Raw genomic sequence first — 20600 nt, forward strand, 5'->3', positions numbered from 1 at the left:
ACATATTTTTTTTAACTATACATCTGCAATTATTTAGTCCAAATACACTAACTGTAAATATCGTTTTTCATTCACCCCCAAAAACGATTTTTGTTGAGCCAATCAATCACATTGCATCATCAACACTTTGCTTAGTGATTGTTGAATAATTTGTAAACAAATAAACATAACACCCGATCGACCAAGCATTATGAATTTGTTAGTTATTATTATTATTATTATTATTATTATTATTAGCATTATTATGTAGGCACATGGTGCCCGGTGAACCAATTTGACGTTAAGCTTTGTCTTCTAGCTTCCTGTATTTTATTTTGTCACTAGCGGAAGTGCCGCCGAGCGTTTGCCGGTCGCGTGCTCACTTGACAGGTTGGTGTGGAGGGAAAAAGATGGCTGCTTCGGCGGCAACGGCGAGTTGTCCCCCTGCCCTGTGTCCCAATTACGCCGTCATTTGCTCCTTTCTGGAGCGCTACGGAGCGCAGCTGGACCTGCCGGAGCTCACCTTCCCGCAGCTGGAGCGGTACCTGCGGGACACATCCTCAGGTAAGGCTCGCGAAAAGAACCCGGGAGGGGGGAGGAGGCAGGAGGAGAGACTTCATCGCTGGTTCGGAGCTAACATGGCTAGCGACGTTAGCAACGCTGTGTTATTGTGTGCTTCTCTCACCTTTACCTCCACTCTAATGCACATTTAACCGACACGGGATTTTACATTTGAGCGTGTATGTAAACTCATAAGCAAAGACGCGTTTAGTTGGATGTGAATTGACCGAATTGACCGCGTGTTTTTGTCACTTTTTACGCTTTTTTCATTACCCCGCTGCTTTACAAGCCTTCATTCGCCGCTCCTGAACACAACACGCAGAGCGAACTCGCCCGTTTAATCACAATTTCCGGGTTGCTGCGGTGATGGGAGTTGACGGGAAGCGTCGTGGACGTTGCAGCTGTCCCGCAGTGTTTAAATGCCAGCCAGAGAAGCAGAAAGGCGTACTTTAATTACTGTTAAAACACCAAATTAAGTGCTGCTTAGCCGCTCGCCCGGGTGAGTTCCGGTGCGTGCTGTCAAATTAAAAGCTGTCTCGGGCGTTTGGCTCCAACGCAGTGAAAGGACTTCCTGTGGAGGAGGTCATTGTGGAGAAATTGACGGGTACTGCTCACGACAAAAGGGATTTATTTTGATTATGGTCTTTTATTATCAATAATGTGAGATTCTAGTAACAAAAAATATGAAAGTGTTTAATTAGCTTGAAATATTTCTACTAAATTTGTATGTAAAATATTGAGTACAGGTAAATACATTTTCCTATATTAAATCATATTGTCATTTGTTTTATAATTATTTAGTTTAATTTTAGTTTTTGTACTTTAAATATTTGTGGTTTTATTGTTTATTACTTTAGAATTAGTTAAAAGTTAAAATTTTATTTCTGAATTTCTATTTAATTTGGGACCTCCTGTATTTATTTTTTTTAGTTATTTTGCTAGTTGTCAAATATACATTGTTTTAATTTGATTATACTGTAAAATAAACTAGTACATCTCACCTTTAATTAATTTACACTTAGAAAAAATGTAATATATGTTATATGAATACAATAATTTTCATATGGTGCCTTGAAATTATTACATTTATGCACATTTTGATTAAATAATAGACTAATTCTCATATTTAGCATTTATATTAATCAATGAACATTAATTCTTATTTTGATGTATTGTCAATTCTGTCACAAATGAGTATAGTCAGGTTTCCCTTTTTGTAAACTATTAATTACATTTCAATAAATGAATTAATATATACTTTCTCCCATTTCACATTTACAAATAATCACTTGAAAATATTCATAAATCTGTTTTCATCTTATTTGTATTATTCCCCAGCATGTAGAGCTTTGCAGCAATGTGTGAAGTCTATATTGTTTTTAAAAATGCTTCTTTTTGTTTAGTTCCTAAGTTGCTCGTCGATCTTCACGTTAAGTTGCTGAGAAAGATCGGGAAGTCGGTGTCAACAGACAGATGGGAAAAATATCTAGTCAAGGTAAAAAAAAAATAAACTAAAATCAGTATTTAATTGATGGGAATGTCCAAAAAAAAAGAAGGAAAAGAAAAGAAAATCTAACTGCAAGAAGAATTTTTGTTGTTGTTGCGGTTCCGTTGCAGATATGCCAAGAGTTCAACACGGCGTGGGCATGGGAGCTGGAAGAAAAAGGCTACAAGAGCATGACACTGGAGAGCAAGACAGCCATCCTTAAAGTAAACAAACAAATATAAACACACAAACATTGCTCTAGTTCCACAAAAAAAAAAAAAAATGCCCATCGCAAATAACGACGCACCAAAACGTAATTTTTTGCTCTGTGTAGTATCTGTGCGAGTGTCAGTTTGACGACAACCTCAAGTTCAAGAACGCCATCAACGAGGAGGACCCGGACAAGATGCGCCTGCAGCCCATCGGCCGCGACAAGGACGGCCAGATGTACTGGTTCCAGCTGGACCAGGACAACAACGTCCGCCTCTACGTGGAGGAGCAGGACGACCTGGACGGCGCCTCGTGGAAATGCATCGTCAGGTACGAGGAGGAAAGGGGAAGAGGAAGAGGAGGAGGCGGGGTTTAGTTGATAACGATGTGTTTTTGTTTTTTGGTTCTTTCTTGTAGAGATCGCAATGACTTGGCTCAAGTGGTGGCTTTGCTAAAGACGCATATCGATCCCGAGCTCTTGAAGGGAGACAACAAAAGTGAAATGGACAAAGCAGGTGAATTATTATTGTGATTGTTATTATTATTATTATTATTATTATTGTTATTGTAAAATGTATTAAATACTTTTAAATGTCATATTCTTGAATGTTTTGATTTAGTTTTGAAAATCACATCTGATGGATCACTAAATGTTCGAAGGAAAATCCTTAAATGCAGATTAAGAATTGACCAACAGTTTGGTTGCGCCACACAAACCTATTTTCTTGGTGGAACCAACTAGAAAACAATTCAACCTGAGCTTTCTATTTTTAGGCGAAGTAAAAAAAGATGACAGCTCATCAGACGAGGATAGCAAAGACTCCACCAACGCGGCCTTCCAGGTGCCACCGAAGACGGAGAGCAACGGACAACCGGATCACACCGATGAGCTCAAATCGGAGACGTCCGAGATGAAATCGTCAGTGAACGGCATGGCGGACGCTACGTCAGAGAAGTCTGTGGATCACGGTCCAGTAAATGAAGTCCAGGCCGTCAAAGAGGAGCCGATGGACACGTCCGAAGCCAAGGCGGAGACGCGGGGCGGGGAACTTGCTCCCAAATCCTCCCCTGAGCGGAAGAGCGTGGACGAAATCCAGCAGATGAAGAACGAGCAGCAAGCCAAGATCCCGCTGAAGAAACGAGGCATGAAGTTCACGCCGGTGTCCCAGCTCAAGGACAAACCCGACGCCGTGTCCGAGCAGACGCGCTGCGGGAGCGACCGCGTCAACGGTGAAGTTCAGCCCGCGTCGGAGCGACTCCAGCCTCGTTTGAGTGAAAATGATTCGGCAACCACAAAGGAACAGAAGGATTCGAGCTGTCCGGAGAAGGACGCAGTTACGCTTCTCGACAAGGAAACTAGCGTAGCAACAGGGAAGGCGCCAGCGATATCTTGTTCTAAAGAAGCCGATGGCAATTCGGCTAATCACGAACCAGACAGGAATTTAAAAGAGCCCAAGCCAACAGATCAAAGCACAGAATTGTCAATGGAGGACAACACGGACACGACTCTCAAGAATAAGGACGAATCAAATCATGAGGTCGAAGGCTGTGATTTGAAAGATACAAAAAAAGCTGAAGGACATCCCGACGGTGCGGAAACGTCAAGAGAAGAAACGAGGAAATCCGAAAAGCACACGAGTGAGCGTGAAATGGATCGGTCGCAGGCTGCTGAGGAGGAATCGCACAAGAACGAAACTGTGACCAGAAAGGGAGAGTGGCAGAAAGATGTTGCGAGGAGCCAAAACTTGACAGTCATTAAAAAGGCAGATAAGCCCGCAAGCCAGAAATGTCAAGAATCGTCCGAGTCGTCGGTAATCAGAAAGGTCAGCACGGTGGAGTTGTGTCAGGAGAGCGCGAAAGCCAGCGGCGCTTCGGTGACTGACTCGGAAAAGCCAAGAAAGTCGGAAGCCGCCGAAGACGGCCGGCGTCGCGATGCTGCCAAGATGGACGACTCGCCGTCGGAATCCGCAGAAGAAACCGTGAATGCTGCCAAAGACGATCAGCACGAATCGAGACGGGACGAGCAACCTAAAACGCTTGCGCCTAAAACGTCCGAAAAGTCAATCATCCAACAACAGGCTGACAAAATGGAGGCGGAGCCATCGGCGGAGAACAACGATGACAACGAGAGGCGTGAATGTCGAGAGAGCAAAAGCCAAAGCGAAACCACGAGAGAGAAAACGACAAAAAAAGCCAAAACGATACAAACGAGTGGCAAAAACGTGACCGAAGAGACTGTCATCAAAACTCTCGCGGCTGTCAGCAAAAATGCGGAAGACGAGTCCAAGAAAGAGGCGGAAAACTGCAAACAAGCTCCTCCAGATGTCAAACTTAAACGGCAGGAAAGCAAAACGGAATCAACAAGTAGTAAACTCTCCAAAAGCGAAACGTCGGAAAAAGCCGCACTTGACGGATCCGTAAGGATGAAACCAGATGTTCAAAGCGAGACCCGAGAACATAACGTCAAGGCTACGTCGAAAACCAGCAATCAGCCGGTCGTTCATGAGTTAATGCCAGTCAAAAACGAGGCAGAAAAGTCCGAGAACGAGTCCGAAAACGGTGACCTTAAATGTCAAACGACTAAACTCTCCAAAAGCGCAGAGGAAGGTGCGACTGATGCATCCGAAACAACAAAACGTGTTGATTGTGACGACAAAGCTCAACATGACGCAAGACTTCAATCTCAAAAGGATTCCAAAACTGAAAAACTCTCCAAAACGATAGCGAAAGATATTCCTGATCAATTGAAATCGGTGAAATCCGTTGACCAAAACAGGACTGAAGAAAATGACGAGAAAACGACGAATAAAGAAGGCTCGAGCAAAAGCGACGAACCCGTCGCCGCTAAAAGCACAAATGAGGAAGAACCCGATACGGAGGTGAAAATGGACAAACTCTCCTCCAAAACAACACAGCACGATGCTGCCAGTGAATCCAAAACGACGAACCTCACAGATCAGAAAGCAACAGAAGAGGGTGGCGGCAAAACGTCAGCACAAACCGAGCGAGCGGAAGACAAAAGCAAAGAAGACGGCGAGTCCGGGAAAGAAGCAAAAACCGGTCAACAGGACACATTACGGAAACGTCAAGAAAACCAAAAGGATCCCACAACACGTCAACTTTGCCCCAAAGATGATACGGAAAACGATGAAAGGATAAACCTGCAATCAAGTGAGCAAAAGCTTGTGGCGGAAAATGAGCCATCGGAAGACGAAATTAAGGCAGCTAAAAGAAAAAATGAACAAAACCAGTCTACGAAAGAAACCGGCAGCGCAAAGCGCAAATGTCCAGAAAGCGAAAAGGACTCCACGACGGATAAAATCTCCAAAAGCGATTACACGTCGGAGAAAGACGAGACGGATAAAAGCAAAAATAAGGACGAGTCCAAATGTTCGCCTGATGCAAAGTGCCAAAGCGAGAATAATTCCACAACGGATAAACTCGATCCAAATGACGATTCAGAAGACGCGCAATCCAAAACGACGAAACCCGACGGCCAAACCGACGCGGCGGAACGTGACGGCGGCAAAGAAGCGGTCGCCGACCGGGCGGATGAAAGCAAAACGGAGGAAGACGAGTCCAAGAAAGAGGCGACAAACGGCGAAAGCGCCCGCCGGAGTCGAGCCAAAATGGCGGCCCACCGACGCTGGCTCAAACTTCAGCAGGAGGACAAACAGGCCGACTCGGAATCGGACACCAACGCGGGCGGCGCGGGCATGTCCTTGAGACGCTCGCCCAGGATCTCCAGACCCACGCAGAAGGCGGCCGAGGTCCAGGACAAGAAGGTCGACAAGCTTCGGGAGAAAGAAGACGACGAGGGGGAGGAGGAGGAGGAAGAGGAGGTGAAAGTTGTTGTGAGGAAGCCCAAAGAGAAAAACGTGGATCAGGATGGTCAGCCCAAACCAAAGGTGACTTTTCCTCCTTATTAGTAGACACGCTTTCAACTACATTTATTTAACTCGTTTGCTCCCAAAGACGGATAAATACGTTCTATTTTACATATTACCATGCTGCCAAAGACGTTTTTTTTTTGTTTGTTTTTTTAATGCTGGAGCTTTCATGCAGCCTCTGAATTGAATAGAATGCTTGAATAGTTATTACAAAAACGGCCAGCAGGTGGCAACAGAGGTTGCAATAAGCTCTTTTCTCCACTGTTTTAAACAATTTGTGAATAATGATGAAACTTAGCTATATTCTAATGCCAATTGCTGCGAAACCGAAACAGTTAGAATTGTACTTTTTTTTTTTTTTTTTTTTCCCTAATGAAAGAAGAGACTAATATTTCTTTTGGTAGGTTCCATGTTTTTATAGCAATTGAACACAATATTCTGTGGACCTTGCAAAATTGGTCAAAATCCAATTAAGCAAAAGGGGTTGCAACAAAAACAAAAAAACAAAACAAAAAAAAAAGGTAACGCCTTTGCTGATTGAAGTGGTCTCATGTTTCGGTGTGAAGGGACGAAAGAGGCGGAAGGCGCGCTGGTCCAACATGCGCAGCCGCCACAAAAGGAAAGGCTCCGAGGACGACGACGATGGCGGCGGCGGCGACGAGCAGTCCAGCGAGGACGAGGAGAGCGAGGAAGAAGAGGACGACAGCGACGAGGACTACAAGGTGGAGCGAGGGCCCAAACAGCGCCGGCGACGCAATCGGGAGCGCCGCACGTCCGACTCGTCCACGTCCACCGACGACGACGACGACCTGCCGCCCAACGACGACCCCTGCAAACATTGCGGGCTGCCCAACCATCCAGAGCTGGTGAGCAAGAAAAGCCGCCATTTTGTGACGCTTTTGTTGAAACGGATGATGTCGTCGTTGCCATTTTGCATTTATACATTTCCTGACATAAATGTTCACATTTTGAATTTAGTTTCGTTCTTTGAAAATCCATATTAAACACTGGACGTGTATTTATCTTTTTTTAAGTTTGGCAAATTTAATACATTTAATAAAGTGAAAAAATAAAAGTAAGAATAAATAATTTCATCCATTCTCCCATTACAGTAAAATATATAAAATAAAAAAGGCATGTTTTTTAATGAAAACAAACTTAAAAATGAAATCAAGTTGATTTTAATAAGTATTTATATAAAAAAAAATACAAAAGCTTTTGAGTATATTGAATTTTAACTAATAAATTATTAATCCTAAAGAAATAAAAAAAAACATGAAGCACAATTGAGCAATTAAACACTACAGTGCAATTTTGCAATTGTACTTAAATTAATAATTTGTAATTATTAGTACATTTAACAAATTGCAATTAAATATTAATGCATTATAATGAATATCTATCCAAATAATAAATATTATAAAATTATTAATTATTAAATATTATTATTACAATAAATAATATATGCTATTTTTTGACTTATCAATACTTTTTTATAATTTTAATAAATTATTCATGTGGATTTGTAAACAATAGATGCAAAGAATAATGAAATCACAAATTTATTAAAATTTAATAAATTCTAAGTGAACTGCAACTTTATGCAATTGTTAAAATTAAAAATTGTTTAATAAAATTTGTAAAAGAAAAAAATGATTTTAATGAATAAATTATACGTGGCAAAATAACACATTTATAATCGAAGTATTCCAGTTTTTTTTTTTTATAAGTATAATACAATATTATTTCTAATATAATAGTGTTATATATGACATTATAGATAATATTAAATGTATGAAATCTTTCTGAATAGGCAGCAAGTCAGTTGGGAATTTTTATTTTTTATTTGTGTGTGTGTGTGCGTGTTCAGATCTTGCTGTGCGATTCGTGCGACAGCGGCTACCACACAGCCTGCCTGAGGCCGCCGCTCATGATCATCCCCGACGGAGAATGGTTCTGCCCGCCCTGCCAACATGTACGTCTTCATCATACAGATGAGCGTGCCAGATGCCTTTTTTTTTTTTTCTTTTTCTTTCCACTAAATTGTGACCTCCTCTGTAGAAAAAATTGTGTGACAAACTGGAAGAGCAACTGCTCAACCTGGATGCCGCCTTGAGGAAGAAACAACGGGCGGAGAGAAGGTGACGCCTCCCCCGCTGCGTTGGCAACAAATCGAACTTGAAGCGTCTGTCGCTGACGATGTGTTTTTTTTTTTTTTTTACTAGGAAAGAGCGTCTCATTTACGTCGGAATCAGCGTGGAAAACATCATCGCGCCCTCGGTAAGGACGCCAAACTCGCGGTTGAGTACCTGACCTGATTTTTTTTTTTTTTGGGGTCTCAGACGGAGTTGGAAGAGGAGAAGCAGGAGGTGATCGTGAAGGAGAAGAAGGAGGCCAAGCGGAGTAAGAGCTGGGGGCGACGCTCCACCAGGGCCAAGAAGAACATCAGCTACAGGTTTGACGAGTTTGACGAGGCCATCGAGGAGGCCATCGAAGAGGACGTGAAAGAAGCCGAGGGAGGAGGTGAGCTTTCCGCAAAAAAAACAAACAAAAACAAAAATCTGTCCAGTGATGATAAACGGGCGTCGTGCCAACGCCGTCCAGGAGCCGGCCGCGGCAAAGACATGGCCAACATCACGGGGGCCAGGGGGAAGGACATGGCCACCATCATACAGTCGGAGGAGGGCAAGGAGAACGGCCGACCGCCTCGGCCCAACGGCGGCCAGCGCAAGAAGAAGCGGCGGCGCCTCAACGACCTGGACAGCGACAGCACCGACGACGACGACGAGAGCGAGGACGAGTTCTGCCTCAGCGACTCGTAAGGCGGCCTGCACGCACGCACGCACGCCCGACCCATTTTTCAAAATTTGACAGAATCTTGAATCCCCTCTAACCAGGTGTGGTTGTAGTACCAAGACTGGGCTATGGGAGGCAGCATAGTGCCATGAGGAAAAAACAAAACAAAGAAGAAGCGCAAAAGCAGAGCTGTTAGCTTATCTGATAGCGGCACGTCTGTTTTAAAAAAGTTGGGTTGATTTCCATGTGTGCAGTTATAGCACACTCTGGTGGCTAGTTTTTGTTTTTTTTTAGCGCAGCTTAATTTTCACAAGGCATGTTTTAGCCCTCCTATGTTTAAAAATGTGGAGGAACTCAATGTGTGCTCTTTTATTAGCAAGTAAGTGCATCAATATTAAGCGTTATTAGAGATTGTAGGTGTTTATTTATATTATTTATATGTAATGTGCAAAATATAATGTACAAAAGCACAACGTTGTGATTTTTATTTTTGTTAAAGTATGAGCTCATGTTTTGACAATTATTGTGACCTTTTTTTTGGATCGCCAACCTCCTCACAATATCCTAATAATTATATCGTGATGTTTGGATATCGTTCTATCCCAGGTTTTCACGATGTGCACGCGTCCGTTTTTGTTCCGCTCCAGCTCCGAGGAAGACTTCGTGGCGTCGGACAACGAGACGCCGGCCGAGACGGACTCCAACGGCAGCGGCGGCGGCGGCAAACGCCGCTCGTCCGAGTCTCGCAAGAAGAACTCGCTTCAGCGACGACGCAGCTCCCGAAAGCGGCGGAGACCCAAAGGCTACTCGGACGACGAGGAAGTGGAGACGGACGACGACGACGAAGAGGAGGAAATTGGTACGAGCAACTCTTCATTCGTGGCACTCACAACAACAACAATCATGAGGCCAGTATTGCAGTCAATGTTTGTAGGGGGGGGGGGGAGAAAAACATGTTTAAAAAAAAAATTGTAAAATAAAAAAATTAATTATTGGATAAAAAAAAATCATGTTAGGAACACAAACAAATGTCATAATAAAACATGTATATTTGACACAAATTACAATAATACTTAATTAACACAGTATAATTTTTAAATATTGTAATTTGTGTTTGTTTATTTTTTAATCACTTGTCCACATTTTTTTGTTTTTACAATAATTTTTTTTTAAATATTAATTAGTATTTTTGTCATTTCTATGTAACTTTTTTAAGTTAAATTTTTTTTTTGTCATGTTATTGTAACTTTAAAAAAAATGGTTACAAAGAAATGACAAAAATACTAATTATGACAAATATTTGAAAACAAATATTAGAAAAACAAAAAAAATGTGCACAAGTAATAATAATTAAAAAAAACTTAAAAAACATGAAATACAAAATGACAATATTTGAAAATTATACTGTTAATTTAGTATTATTGTAATTTGTGTCAAATATACATGTTTCATTAAAAAAATACTTAAATCCATAAAAAAAATTATCTAAATGTTTTGACATAAAACACAAATGCGAAAAAAAAATACAAGGGTTAACTCTTGTATTTTTTCACATTTATGTTTTATGTCAAAACATTCAGATTTGTATTATTTTTTTGGGGATAGAAGTATTTTTTTTCCATATTGGATGAAAAGTGACATTTGAAAAAAAACATCCTTTTTTTGCAAATAAGTTGAAAAAAAAAAGAAAAAGAAAAAAGTGTATTTTTAGTCTACAGTTTTGGCACCAGAATCTGTATCTTTGACCTAATATTTCTGTCATTTTTGCACGGCACCCAACAAACGAGTCCATTGCTTTTGAAGCCTCACATGTCGGTACAGTCATAAAAGGGAGGAGCCTGTTTAGTATCAATGGACACGGAAAGGGTTTGAAGAACCCGCCGTTAATATCTCGGCAGTGAGCGCCGGTTCCAGCGAGTACAGCGACAGCGACCTGGACGTGAGCCGGCGGCGCTCGCGGCGAAGTCACAAGTCTCAGGTCAACTACTGCGAGACGTCCGAGTCGGAAGGATCCCAGGCCGGAACCAATCGGGAGAAAACCAAACCCAGACGACGCCTGGCGAGTTCGGAAAGTGAAGGTAAAAGAAAATAAATAAATAAATAATCATCAGTGATAATCATTTTGTTTTGACCTGCTCCTTGCTTTTTTTTTTTTTTTTTTTTTTTTTTTTAAATATCTCCCAGCGAGCTTCTCCAGAGATTCCGAGGACGGTTCCAGAGACCGTCCGTCCAAACGGCGAGCCGACTCCTCGGAAGAAGACGGCGACAAAAAGTCTTGGAAGCAGCGTCGCCGTCGTCTGGCCCTGAAACGTCGGCGAGCGTCGGAAGAGGAAGAAGACTCGGACGATGACTCGGACGAATCCTCCTCCGAGGACCGTCCCGTCCGTAAACGGGTCAACCGCATCGATTCTGACGACGACGACAACGAAGAGGAGGAGGAGGAGGTGAAACCAAAGGAGAAGAAAGCCACCGAGGACAAGACGGTCGAGGAGAAGAAGGGTCCGGAAGAGAAGAAGGTTTCCGAGGAGAAGCCCACCGAGGAGTCGAAGGGAACCGGCAACCAATTGGACTGTAGCAACGGACAGCCCGCCAAGGAGGACGAAGACGAAGACGACCTGCTGGGCGTCACGGACCTCGTGGACTACGTCTGCAATAATGAACAATTGTAAAAAAAAAAAAAAAAAAAAAAAAAAAATGTACGATTTCATTTTTTGTGCTATTGTATTTTTATATTCCTATTATTATTATTATTATTATTATTATTATTATTATTGTACCCTCTTCACGTCAACATGTAAAAAAAACACAACACAGGTCCCGCTCACCTGGAGTCCATTTCACAAAGCAGGTTTCGTGAGAACCCGGAGTCAGTAAATCCTGAAAACGCGGGCAACTCTGCATTTTCCGTTTCACAAAGTGAGGTAACTGAAACCAGAGAAAAAGACGTAAAAAGACGTCATGTTTCGTAAAAAGAGGTTATTTAAGCTCTCAGTCTGTTACCGTAGTAATGAGTCCACCATGAACCTAACCTGGTCGGTAGCAGGTTTTTCACAATGAACCTCGAGGTTTTCTCTGTCCCCGCCTCCTTTCAGTCACACACGACATTTGATTTCCTCATTCAATCAGGCGACTTTTTGTGTAAATGCACTATAGTCATGCGCTTCGTTTTTGTCTTATAACCGTCTGAATGTTTTTAGATTTCATCTTACGTGCACTTCTCCCCCTGCAGGATTGCACCTAAATGAAATAAATGAATGAGCTAACATTCAACAGGTTTCCCCCGTATAATTATTGCGATTGCAAAAGACAACATATAAATGTAGGCATCGATCCGAGCAGCAACGTTCTCCCTCTCTTTTGCAGCTGCTGCAGGGTTGCACTTTTCCCCCCTAAAAGATATGTTCAAATTCGCCATATGATCGCATTAAGATTTCCAGTTGAGAGGGCGTAAAAAAAAATAAAATAAAAAAATAAAAAACGAAAACAAGAGGGCGGTTTCCCCGTTGCCGTGGTGACTCGTCAAATCGGAGCTCTCGGGAGTGTGGCGGTCACGCCAGGTGAAACGACTCTGCGTTGATCAAACTAACTCGAATCAGCTGTACGGCAACCGAAAATGCAGTTTCCTCTGTTTGTCAACTCGCTGTTCAGGGTTTGTTGAACCTGCTTTATGAAACGTTCTCCACACGGTCTCGCGCCTCCGGTTTGCAGTTATTCCACGAGGAAAGGTGAGACAAATAAAAACACTATTCCCTAGTTTTTCTACGCTAATATTAAAAAGGTGTCATGCATATATGTGAAGGTGTGAATGTATTCATGCTGATATAAAAATTATAGATGACTAGTTATTTTGTATATTGTACACAAAATCATTTTAACTGCCACCTGTTGTCTGTTTTTTTTTCTTTTTTTGTAAACGTTTTTGAGAGTAAAACAATCTCAATACTGCTATCTATTCTTCTTGTAATGTTCCTTTGTACTATATAATGTATATTTTTGTATACAGTGGAACCTCCTGGAGTTTTTTTTTTTTTTTTGTCTTAACAAAATGACGATGCCTATAACAGTAAGCTAGTTTGTGGCTAGCGGTAGTTAGCTAATGTTAGCACTTTTTTCGTCAATACCCAAGTAGTCATTTATTTCTTATATTCAACACCTCAGAATCCAAGAAAGACTTCTCATAGATACTCCAGAAATCTTTTTTTTTTTTTTTCATGTTTATTCTTCCATTTTGGAAATTCAAAATGGCTACATCAGCTAGCCATTTGCTGCTAGCGCTGTTAGCTAATATTAGAGCTCGAATCCAAGACCAATATAATTATTTGATCCACTAGAAAAACATGCAAAGTCCCTACAAGTCTTTTTCATCTATCCAGTTGCCAAACGGGACGATAATGCATGCAACTACTAGTACTAGTAGTGATATAGCAGGGTCGAAGAAATTTGAATTAGTTTCCCCCACAAAATTCTTCATTTTTAATGTGTTCTTCAAATGTCAGTACAGTCACGTAGTGGTGTTCTATAGGTAGGTGATGTATACATTTATTTGGCTATATGAACTGATACTCTGTAATGGCATCATGCCTAAAAAAAAGCCAAAGAAAAAGCAGATTTTGAATTGGTGGGAGGTCCAAATTACTTTTTCAACTTCTGAGGTTCCACTGTATGCTCGTGTTCATTGTGTAGTTTGGCAAAAAAAAAAAAAAAGTCAAGAGTATTATTTTCTTTGTACAAACTTTTTAATTAGTAACCAGCTCCATGTTTTGGGGGTTTTTTGGTGTGTATTTTTGTCTTCCTGTTTCATGTTTTTTATATGTTCATATAAGAGTACCTCGTTTTTAAATTGCATGGGCAAGGCTGGATGAAAATGCTCTTTGGGCGGGTTTGGGGGTCACTTTACGGCCCAAGGACCAACATGGTGTTCGCTTACTATTTATCATCACGACATGCTGAGGAAAAGGAGGGGGGAGGATTTTTGGTGGCTTTAACTTGTACAGTTGATGTACCGGTAAGCAGAAGCTGCATGGGAACACAGTTGATGAAAAAGACGAGTGGATTTGTTTTCCCGTTACCTCATTATGAATGTGGGAGAAAAGCACCCAAATTCTTCTGTATAGAAACTAGCTGACCCCCTTTTTTTTTTGTTTACTGTTATTTCTTATGATCTTGTACATTTGTCATAATAAAAGTGCTTCTAAGCTTGATTTCCTCACAATATTTTTGATTTCAGTGTAGTCAAAGGTTGTTTTTTTTTTTTGCATTTTTGTAAGAATGTATTCCCAAATTAGCATTCAATGCTAATATATCATTGCTGCCCAGTGATAAATACTAGTTAGCATTTGGGATGCAACGATAAGCGTGATATCGTGATATTAAAAGTGCCACAATATCGTCGTTGTCAGGTTCACGATATTTTAAATGCAACACATCTGTTTAAAAAAAAAGAAAAAAGTCTGGTTGATTTCCATTTGTGCAGTTCTAGTGCCCTCTCGTGGGTATTTTTATTTATTTTATTTTATTTTTGTATTGGTGCAACTTTCCATGCATCTCACTTTTTTTTGACACACTAAGCTAAAATAGTCGCCTAGTTAAAACAGTGATAAACTGTAATAATTTTAGCATTCATGCACATAATTGTTTCGACTCAGTAACGTGCTTAGAAATATTTTAAAACCATGACAGATTTTTCAAAGTCCAAAAGTGGGGCTGCCTTGGTGGAGGCCTGTAATCCAAAGTGTGTTGTTAACGTGTTAAATGTGTCGAGGACAGCACGAGGGTGCAAAGGTCGCGTTGTGTAACCACGTCCGATGCTGTGGAGGCAGATGACATTTGACTACCTTTTCTTTTCTGTTCTACAAAGTGACAATCATAAAACCCTCAGAACTCATTCGTAATGTTTTTTTATTTTTTGGTCGATAATGCCGTAATGTTGAAAGTCAACATTTCAAAGTAAAAGCAATTGGTAAACATAAAACAAGCTTTTAGTGCTTGATGGGCATCGCATTTGTAAGTTCAACAAACATGAAAAGAGATTTTGTCACTTTATGGGGACACACTATATAAATCAATAAATGACGAGGAGGCGGCGGCAAAATTGTGTGGAAAAATGTTAATTATGAATTAAGCGTTTACCCAAGTAAAAACATTCGTCATAAAGTCGCTTTGCACACAAAACTGAACAAACACTTCACAGTTTTGACATGTTAAACAGTGGGGGGGAAAAAAACAGAATTAAAAGTAATTGATAAAACAAATGACGCAGTAGTGGCAAAGGTTCATCGGGTGCTTCCTACATTTTGGGGCAGAAGTGGATTTTTTTTTTTTTTTTTTTTTCCCCTCCAGAATTTCTCCCCCAGAGTCACTTGTGGACAGCACATGACTGCAAAGGAAGACTTTTTGATCTAAATGACACTTTCACATCAATTTAGACACATTTTGAAATTAAAACAAAAGAAAATCTCGTTGACCAGAAGATCCTGAGTGAGTGGGGAAGGGAGACAAAACCAATAAATTATCATTTTCTACTGAAACTGAATGACAACCCAGATTTTTATCAAGGAAAAAAAAAAAAAAAAGTTAGATTTACAAAAGTTGTAATTTGTTTCCAGTACTGTGGCACACCAGCGCCTCTTGAGGAAAAACAGCAGTATTGCAAGAAGAGGTAAGCTAGCTGCTAGCACACCTTCCCAAATGTGACAAGCAAAATAAAAATCAACATTTTAAAAAGGAAGATTCCGAATATGCATAGAAGTCAGAAAATCACGATAAACTACATTCACAGCCCCATAAATTAATTTTCAAAAAAAAAGACGTGAAAATTTAATGTGGTTCACATTAAGCATTTGCATTAAACATTGGATTTTCACAAAATTGTGACTTCCTGTGTAAAGAAATCAGTTTGTTCCAGTACAGTTCCAGGGATACTTCAATTATTTAGCCCTTTACAGCAATAAAAAGTTCATATTTTGTCTATAATTAATTTGATATTTTCATTATTTTTCACGTACAATTGGTACCTTTTTAAAAACACATTTTGCAACTTGCTGTCGACTGAAAATGACGTCACAAAGGGCTCGGGTAACCAATCACAGCTCAGCTTGTTTTCTAGGTTTGGTCATGTGACATTCAAAGTATCCCTTTAACTTCGTAGCGAACGTTTTTGTTGCTAACTAGCACATATACATAAAAACAAAGCGCTATTAGATGAGCGCAACTACTATCTGTCATTTGACCAAACTACAACAATGACAACACAACTGTTGTCCTCCCAAGTAGCTCAAATACGCAGTTGTGCATTTGACTGTCCCGTTCAAACCGGCAAAAGCGCTCACGTTTGCTGCCTAGTGCGATTTGTGCTTGCGGGCGACGTTGACGCCTCGGCCCGCCGCGTTCGTCCCCGAGAGGAACGGCAGAATCTTTTCGAAGAACAGGATGCAGCCGGCGACGCCTGAGGACGACAACACAAACTGCGAAGCGGCTCGACGGGCAAACGCATCAAACAAACAAACAAACGTGCTTTGCTAGCTTAGCATACCCAAGGCGGGTCCCAGCCAGTAAACGAAGCAGTACTCCAGGTAGGTGTGGCCGCCGCAGGGGAAGTTGATGGAGAAGGCCAGGACGGGGTTAAACACGGCCCCCGAAATTCTTCCACCTCAAAAGGATAAACAAAACAAGGTCCTCCTCGTTACATGCAAAAACCGGTCTTAAAATACATATGAGGATTATTTTGTTTCAGCAAAATTATCTCAGCACAGCACAAGAAAATTTGACTTGGCAAGTTAAAACATGTAAGAATAGCAGAAAGACATTAAAAGAAAATGCTTTTCGAACATGAAATGTTATTCCACAAAAACTGGTAACTTGTCATGTTATTTTTCACCTTTATTTGCAGTGTACATTAAATCTGAACATTTTTACTTGTTAAGTTTTCCAAGAGATTAACAACTTTTTAAATTTGTCGTAAACAAATATAATTTTACTTTGCAACAAGATTGTATTAGACAGAAAATAAATAAATACATTTTAGTTTTGAAAAGCAAAGGCATAAGCTTGAAAAGAAAGGAAAACGTTTGTTTTAGGTTTCAAAATGTGTCGCCTGCATAAAAGTGAAACTACATGAAACCACTTTGGGGAATTTCACCCCAAATTACCAATGAGTTGGTGCTCAAGTGAGTCAAGCAAATGAATGCTACAATTAGCAATAAATAAATCGCCTCCAAAACGTCATGTGGATATTTGTAAGATTTGTTTCATTTTATTAGCCTTAGTGGGCCAAGTCATATTTAAACCTTTTTGGAAAACTACTCACAATTTAGCAATCATGTTATTAAGCTTTAGACAAAAATAGTGCAGATCTGCCATGTTGCACCATCAATGGGTAATTGCATACTTTTCGGGTGAACCAAATTGTTCGCTATTCACAAAAAGCGAAATACTTTACAGTAGCCACAAGATAGTGCCAAAGCACTATTTTCTACGGCCTAAAACAAAGCTCCTTCCATCACTTCAACATGCCGAACACACAATGTAACGATTTTTGTCCCATTTTAAACTGTCAAGCAGTACAAAACGCACAAAATGGCGTAAATTTCTTACTGCCCAACAGTGTTGCCAAGTGTACGATAATTTGACCCTCTGTACGATCAATAATCCTTAAAAAAAAAAAAAAAAGGCAAATGTACCATAATTTGACCATTACGGAGTATTGCCGGAAACGCTGAAACTGCCAGTTTTTTTTTTTTGCGAACCCTGAAGGTATCTGTTCTCATGTGACATAGTACCAGCCAATCGCGCTTTGCTGAGCGTGAGAAACGAGTGACGTCCATGCATTGATTGGCTGAATGATAAGTGCCCGCCCACAGGAGACGCTCCCAAACAGGAAATCGCTCAAGTGATTTGTATTGACAAAATGTTTGATTGTTGCATAGTTTGTATGTCTTACTAATATATACAGATCAGTGAGGTTAACCCGCAACGAAGCCAAGAGTGGTGAGCGCTTTTAAACACAAGAACGACTATTTGACTGTCGCGAATCAATGTATTTTGGTTATGAAGGGTGTACGATAATTTCCATCAAAATACGACAATTTTGAGTCTATGGTACGATAATCCTATATTTCCCACCTGGCAACGCTGTTCAGCGCGTGACGTCACCAACACTCACCTGCGTACACCAGCGCGGTAATTAGCGCGGCGAGGACGTGGACGCGCAATTTGTCGTCCACCTTGTGGATGTGAAGCGCCGCCGCCTGGACGACGAAGGCGCAGCCGAGCTCCACGGCGGCGGCCTCCAGCACGGTGCCGCCGAGCGGGTCGAAGCACCTGAAGCCGAAGCGCCGGTGGCGAACGTGGTGTTCCGCCAGCCCCAGCGACCACGCGGAGGCGGCGGCGTAGCGCGCCGCCAGCGCGGCGCCGAACTGGCCGGCGACCAACGCCAACGCCGCGCCGCCTCGGCAGGTGCCCCGGCAAACCCGCTCCACCGCGCCGCACGGATTGCACGAAGCTCCGCGGAAGGAGAGCAAGTGCGCGACCGTGACGACGTAGCCCAGCGTCAGGCCGTACGCCGGCTCCAGCCGCGCCGAGTCCGCCAGCAGCTTGAGCTCGTGCGTGCAGCAGCAAAGCTGGAAGGTGGACGCCGCCTCCAGCGCCAGAACTCCGGCGACTCCCCGCAGGCAGCGGGCGGCCGCTCGGCGGACCAACTCGCTGAGGAGAACCGCGGCCGCCAACTCCGCCACGGAGACCCACGCGTCGTCCATCCCTGCCGACTGTCGTCAGCTCATCTGCTCGTTTGTAAAGTCGCCCGCCGATGGCAGAACAACTTCTGCACGGCCACGAACGAACCCCTCCTCCACATGACAAACTTCAATCCCGCTACGGTACTTTTACTTGGGACCGGAAGTCAAAGGAAACGACTTTCAAAATAAATAAAAAAATTGTTGGCACCTACCGGTTCACCAATTTGAAAAAATCGTCTCATCCCCCTTTTTTTTTTTTCCTGAAAGACCCAAAGAGTGTGGGCCAACTCCACTTGCTCTTTTTTTTAAGTTAAGTGCATCAATTATGAGAAAAGTCATCTCTTTCAGACAGAGGTGTAGTTTGCCATTAGGCAAGGCAGGGCCGACAGATTTGACACAAACAGACAATTGACCGTCTCAAATTCCCTGAGTCAGGAGTTTTGTTTTTTCCCTTAAAAAAAATGTATATAGTAAGGCTGATTTATTTTTCTTTTTTTTTGTGGTAAATAATCATGAATAGTAGTAAATCTTTTATTGAAAAACAATAAATGACCATGTGTAGTAAGGCGTTAAAAAACAGAGACCTTGTTGTAAGGTGAATTTTTATTTTTTTAAACGACCATGTACAGTAAGGCATTTCTTTTTCTTTTTTTTAAATAACCATGTTTCTTTTCTTTTTCTTTTTTTTAATGACGCGTTTTTTTTTAAACGACCATGTATAGTAAGACGTTTAAAAAAACAAACAAAAACGTACAGCGTTTTTGTTTTGTTTTTTAAACAACCATGTCTAGTAAGGTGTTAAAAAAAAAAAAAAAAAAAACATGCATATTGTAAGATGTTGGGGGGAAAAAACGACCATGTATAGTAAGGTTTTTTTTGTTTTGATTTTTTTTTTTTTTTAATGACGCGTTTTTAAAAAAAAAGAAAAACGACCATGTATAGTAAGACGTTTAAAAAAACAAACAAAAACATGTTGTACAGAGTTTTTTTGTTTTTTTTTAACAACCATGTTTAGTAAGGTGTTAAAAAAATAAAATAAAATAAAATAAAAAAAAACAACCATGCATATTGTAAGATGTTGGGTGAAAAAAACGACCATGTATAGTAAGATGTTTAAAAAAACAAACAAAAACATGTTGTACAGAGTTTTTTTGTTTTTTTTTAACAACCATGCATATTGTAAGATGTTGGGTGAAAAAAACGACCATGCATAGTAAGGTGTTGTTTTTTTTTAAATGACCATATCTGTTGGCCCCTGCTGGCTCAGGGGCCCCAAGCAATTGCCTGCCATGGCAAACTACGCCTCTGGGGGGGACTGAGGGACCTTTTCTACCACAATACACTTTTGTTCTAAGAAAAATAAAAACTTAAAGTTTGTGCACCCTAATTTGATATCCAGTTTTAGGGTGACAGGGTGAAAAAACGAACAAACAAAAACAACCTTTCTCAACTGAAAACTTTGACTTGCTGATGAATGGCAAGGCTGATTTGTTCTTTGAAAGCAGACAAAAAGTTTTAACTTTTTTTTTTCTTCAAGTGTTCTGTGTTCACCTCATGCACTTTTTTTTCCTGATCATTGTTTTGTGCAAATAAAAACCATTTAATTTATCCAGATGTGGTGTGGTTTGTGTTGACCAACACTTTTCCGCAACGCATATCATTCCAATGACAGCTCATCAGCAAACCCTGAAGAAGCCTGATAACGATCCTCACCTGCTTTGGAATATGGAGTCATGGAAAACAGGCTGGATCGTCTTCCCCGAGGACGACGGTTGAGAAATACTGTTCTTGTCCATTCAGTTCAAAAGTTATGGGGGAAAAAAAAAGAAGAAAAAAAAAAGTCCTCCACATAGAAATTAGTAGCCTGGGTGCAGTACCGCATGAGCCCAGCAGAAAGCGCACTCCCTGCAACGGTGACGTTTCAGGTTCGCATATCTGGGTTTCGGC

At 41.2% G+C, this 20600-nt stretch overlaps 2 protein-coding genes across 2 annotated transcripts; one reads left to right on the plus strand and one right to left on the minus strand.

Annotated features, from left to right (window-relative positions):
* Positions 1-356: 356 nt before the first annotated feature.
* Positions 357-14123, plus strand: rsf1b.1 (remodeling and spacing factor 1b, tandem duplicate 1). Its single transcript, XM_077505530.1, has 15 exons — positions 357-543; positions 1944-2035; positions 2158-2250; positions 2361-2566; positions 2654-2751; positions 3011-6144; positions 6693-6992; positions 7997-8101; positions 8188-8267; positions 8352-8406; positions 8469-8649; positions 8731-8944; positions 9570-9781; positions 10821-11000; positions 11107-14123. Exons 1-15 carry the CDS (start codon positions 390-392, stop codon positions 11589-11591), a joined length of 5589 nt encoding a protein of 1862 aa, XP_077361656.1. The 5' UTR covers positions 357-389; the 3' UTR covers positions 11592-14123.
* A 1602-nt stretch (positions 14124-15725) lies between these two features.
* On the minus strand, positions 15726-18892 carry LOC144006608 (aquaporin-11-like). The gene is made up of 3 exons (XM_077505538.1): positions 18083-18892; positions 16454-16570; positions 15726-16366 (listed from the first exon to the last, which is right to left on the minus strand). Exons 1-3 carry the CDS (start codon positions 18672-18674, stop codon positions 16260-16262), a joined length of 816 nt encoding a protein of 271 aa, XP_077361664.1. The 5' UTR covers positions 18675-18892; the 3' UTR covers positions 15726-16259.
* Positions 18893-20600: the final 1708 nt, after the last annotated feature.

The sequence above is a fragment of the Festucalex cinctus genome, chromosome 18 (genome assembly GCF_051991245.1).
Source record: "Festucalex cinctus isolate MCC-2025b chromosome 18, RoL_Fcin_1.0, whole genome shotgun sequence".
NCBI classification, from domain to species: domain Eukaryota; kingdom Metazoa; phylum Chordata; class Actinopteri; order Syngnathiformes; family Syngnathidae; genus Festucalex; species Festucalex cinctus.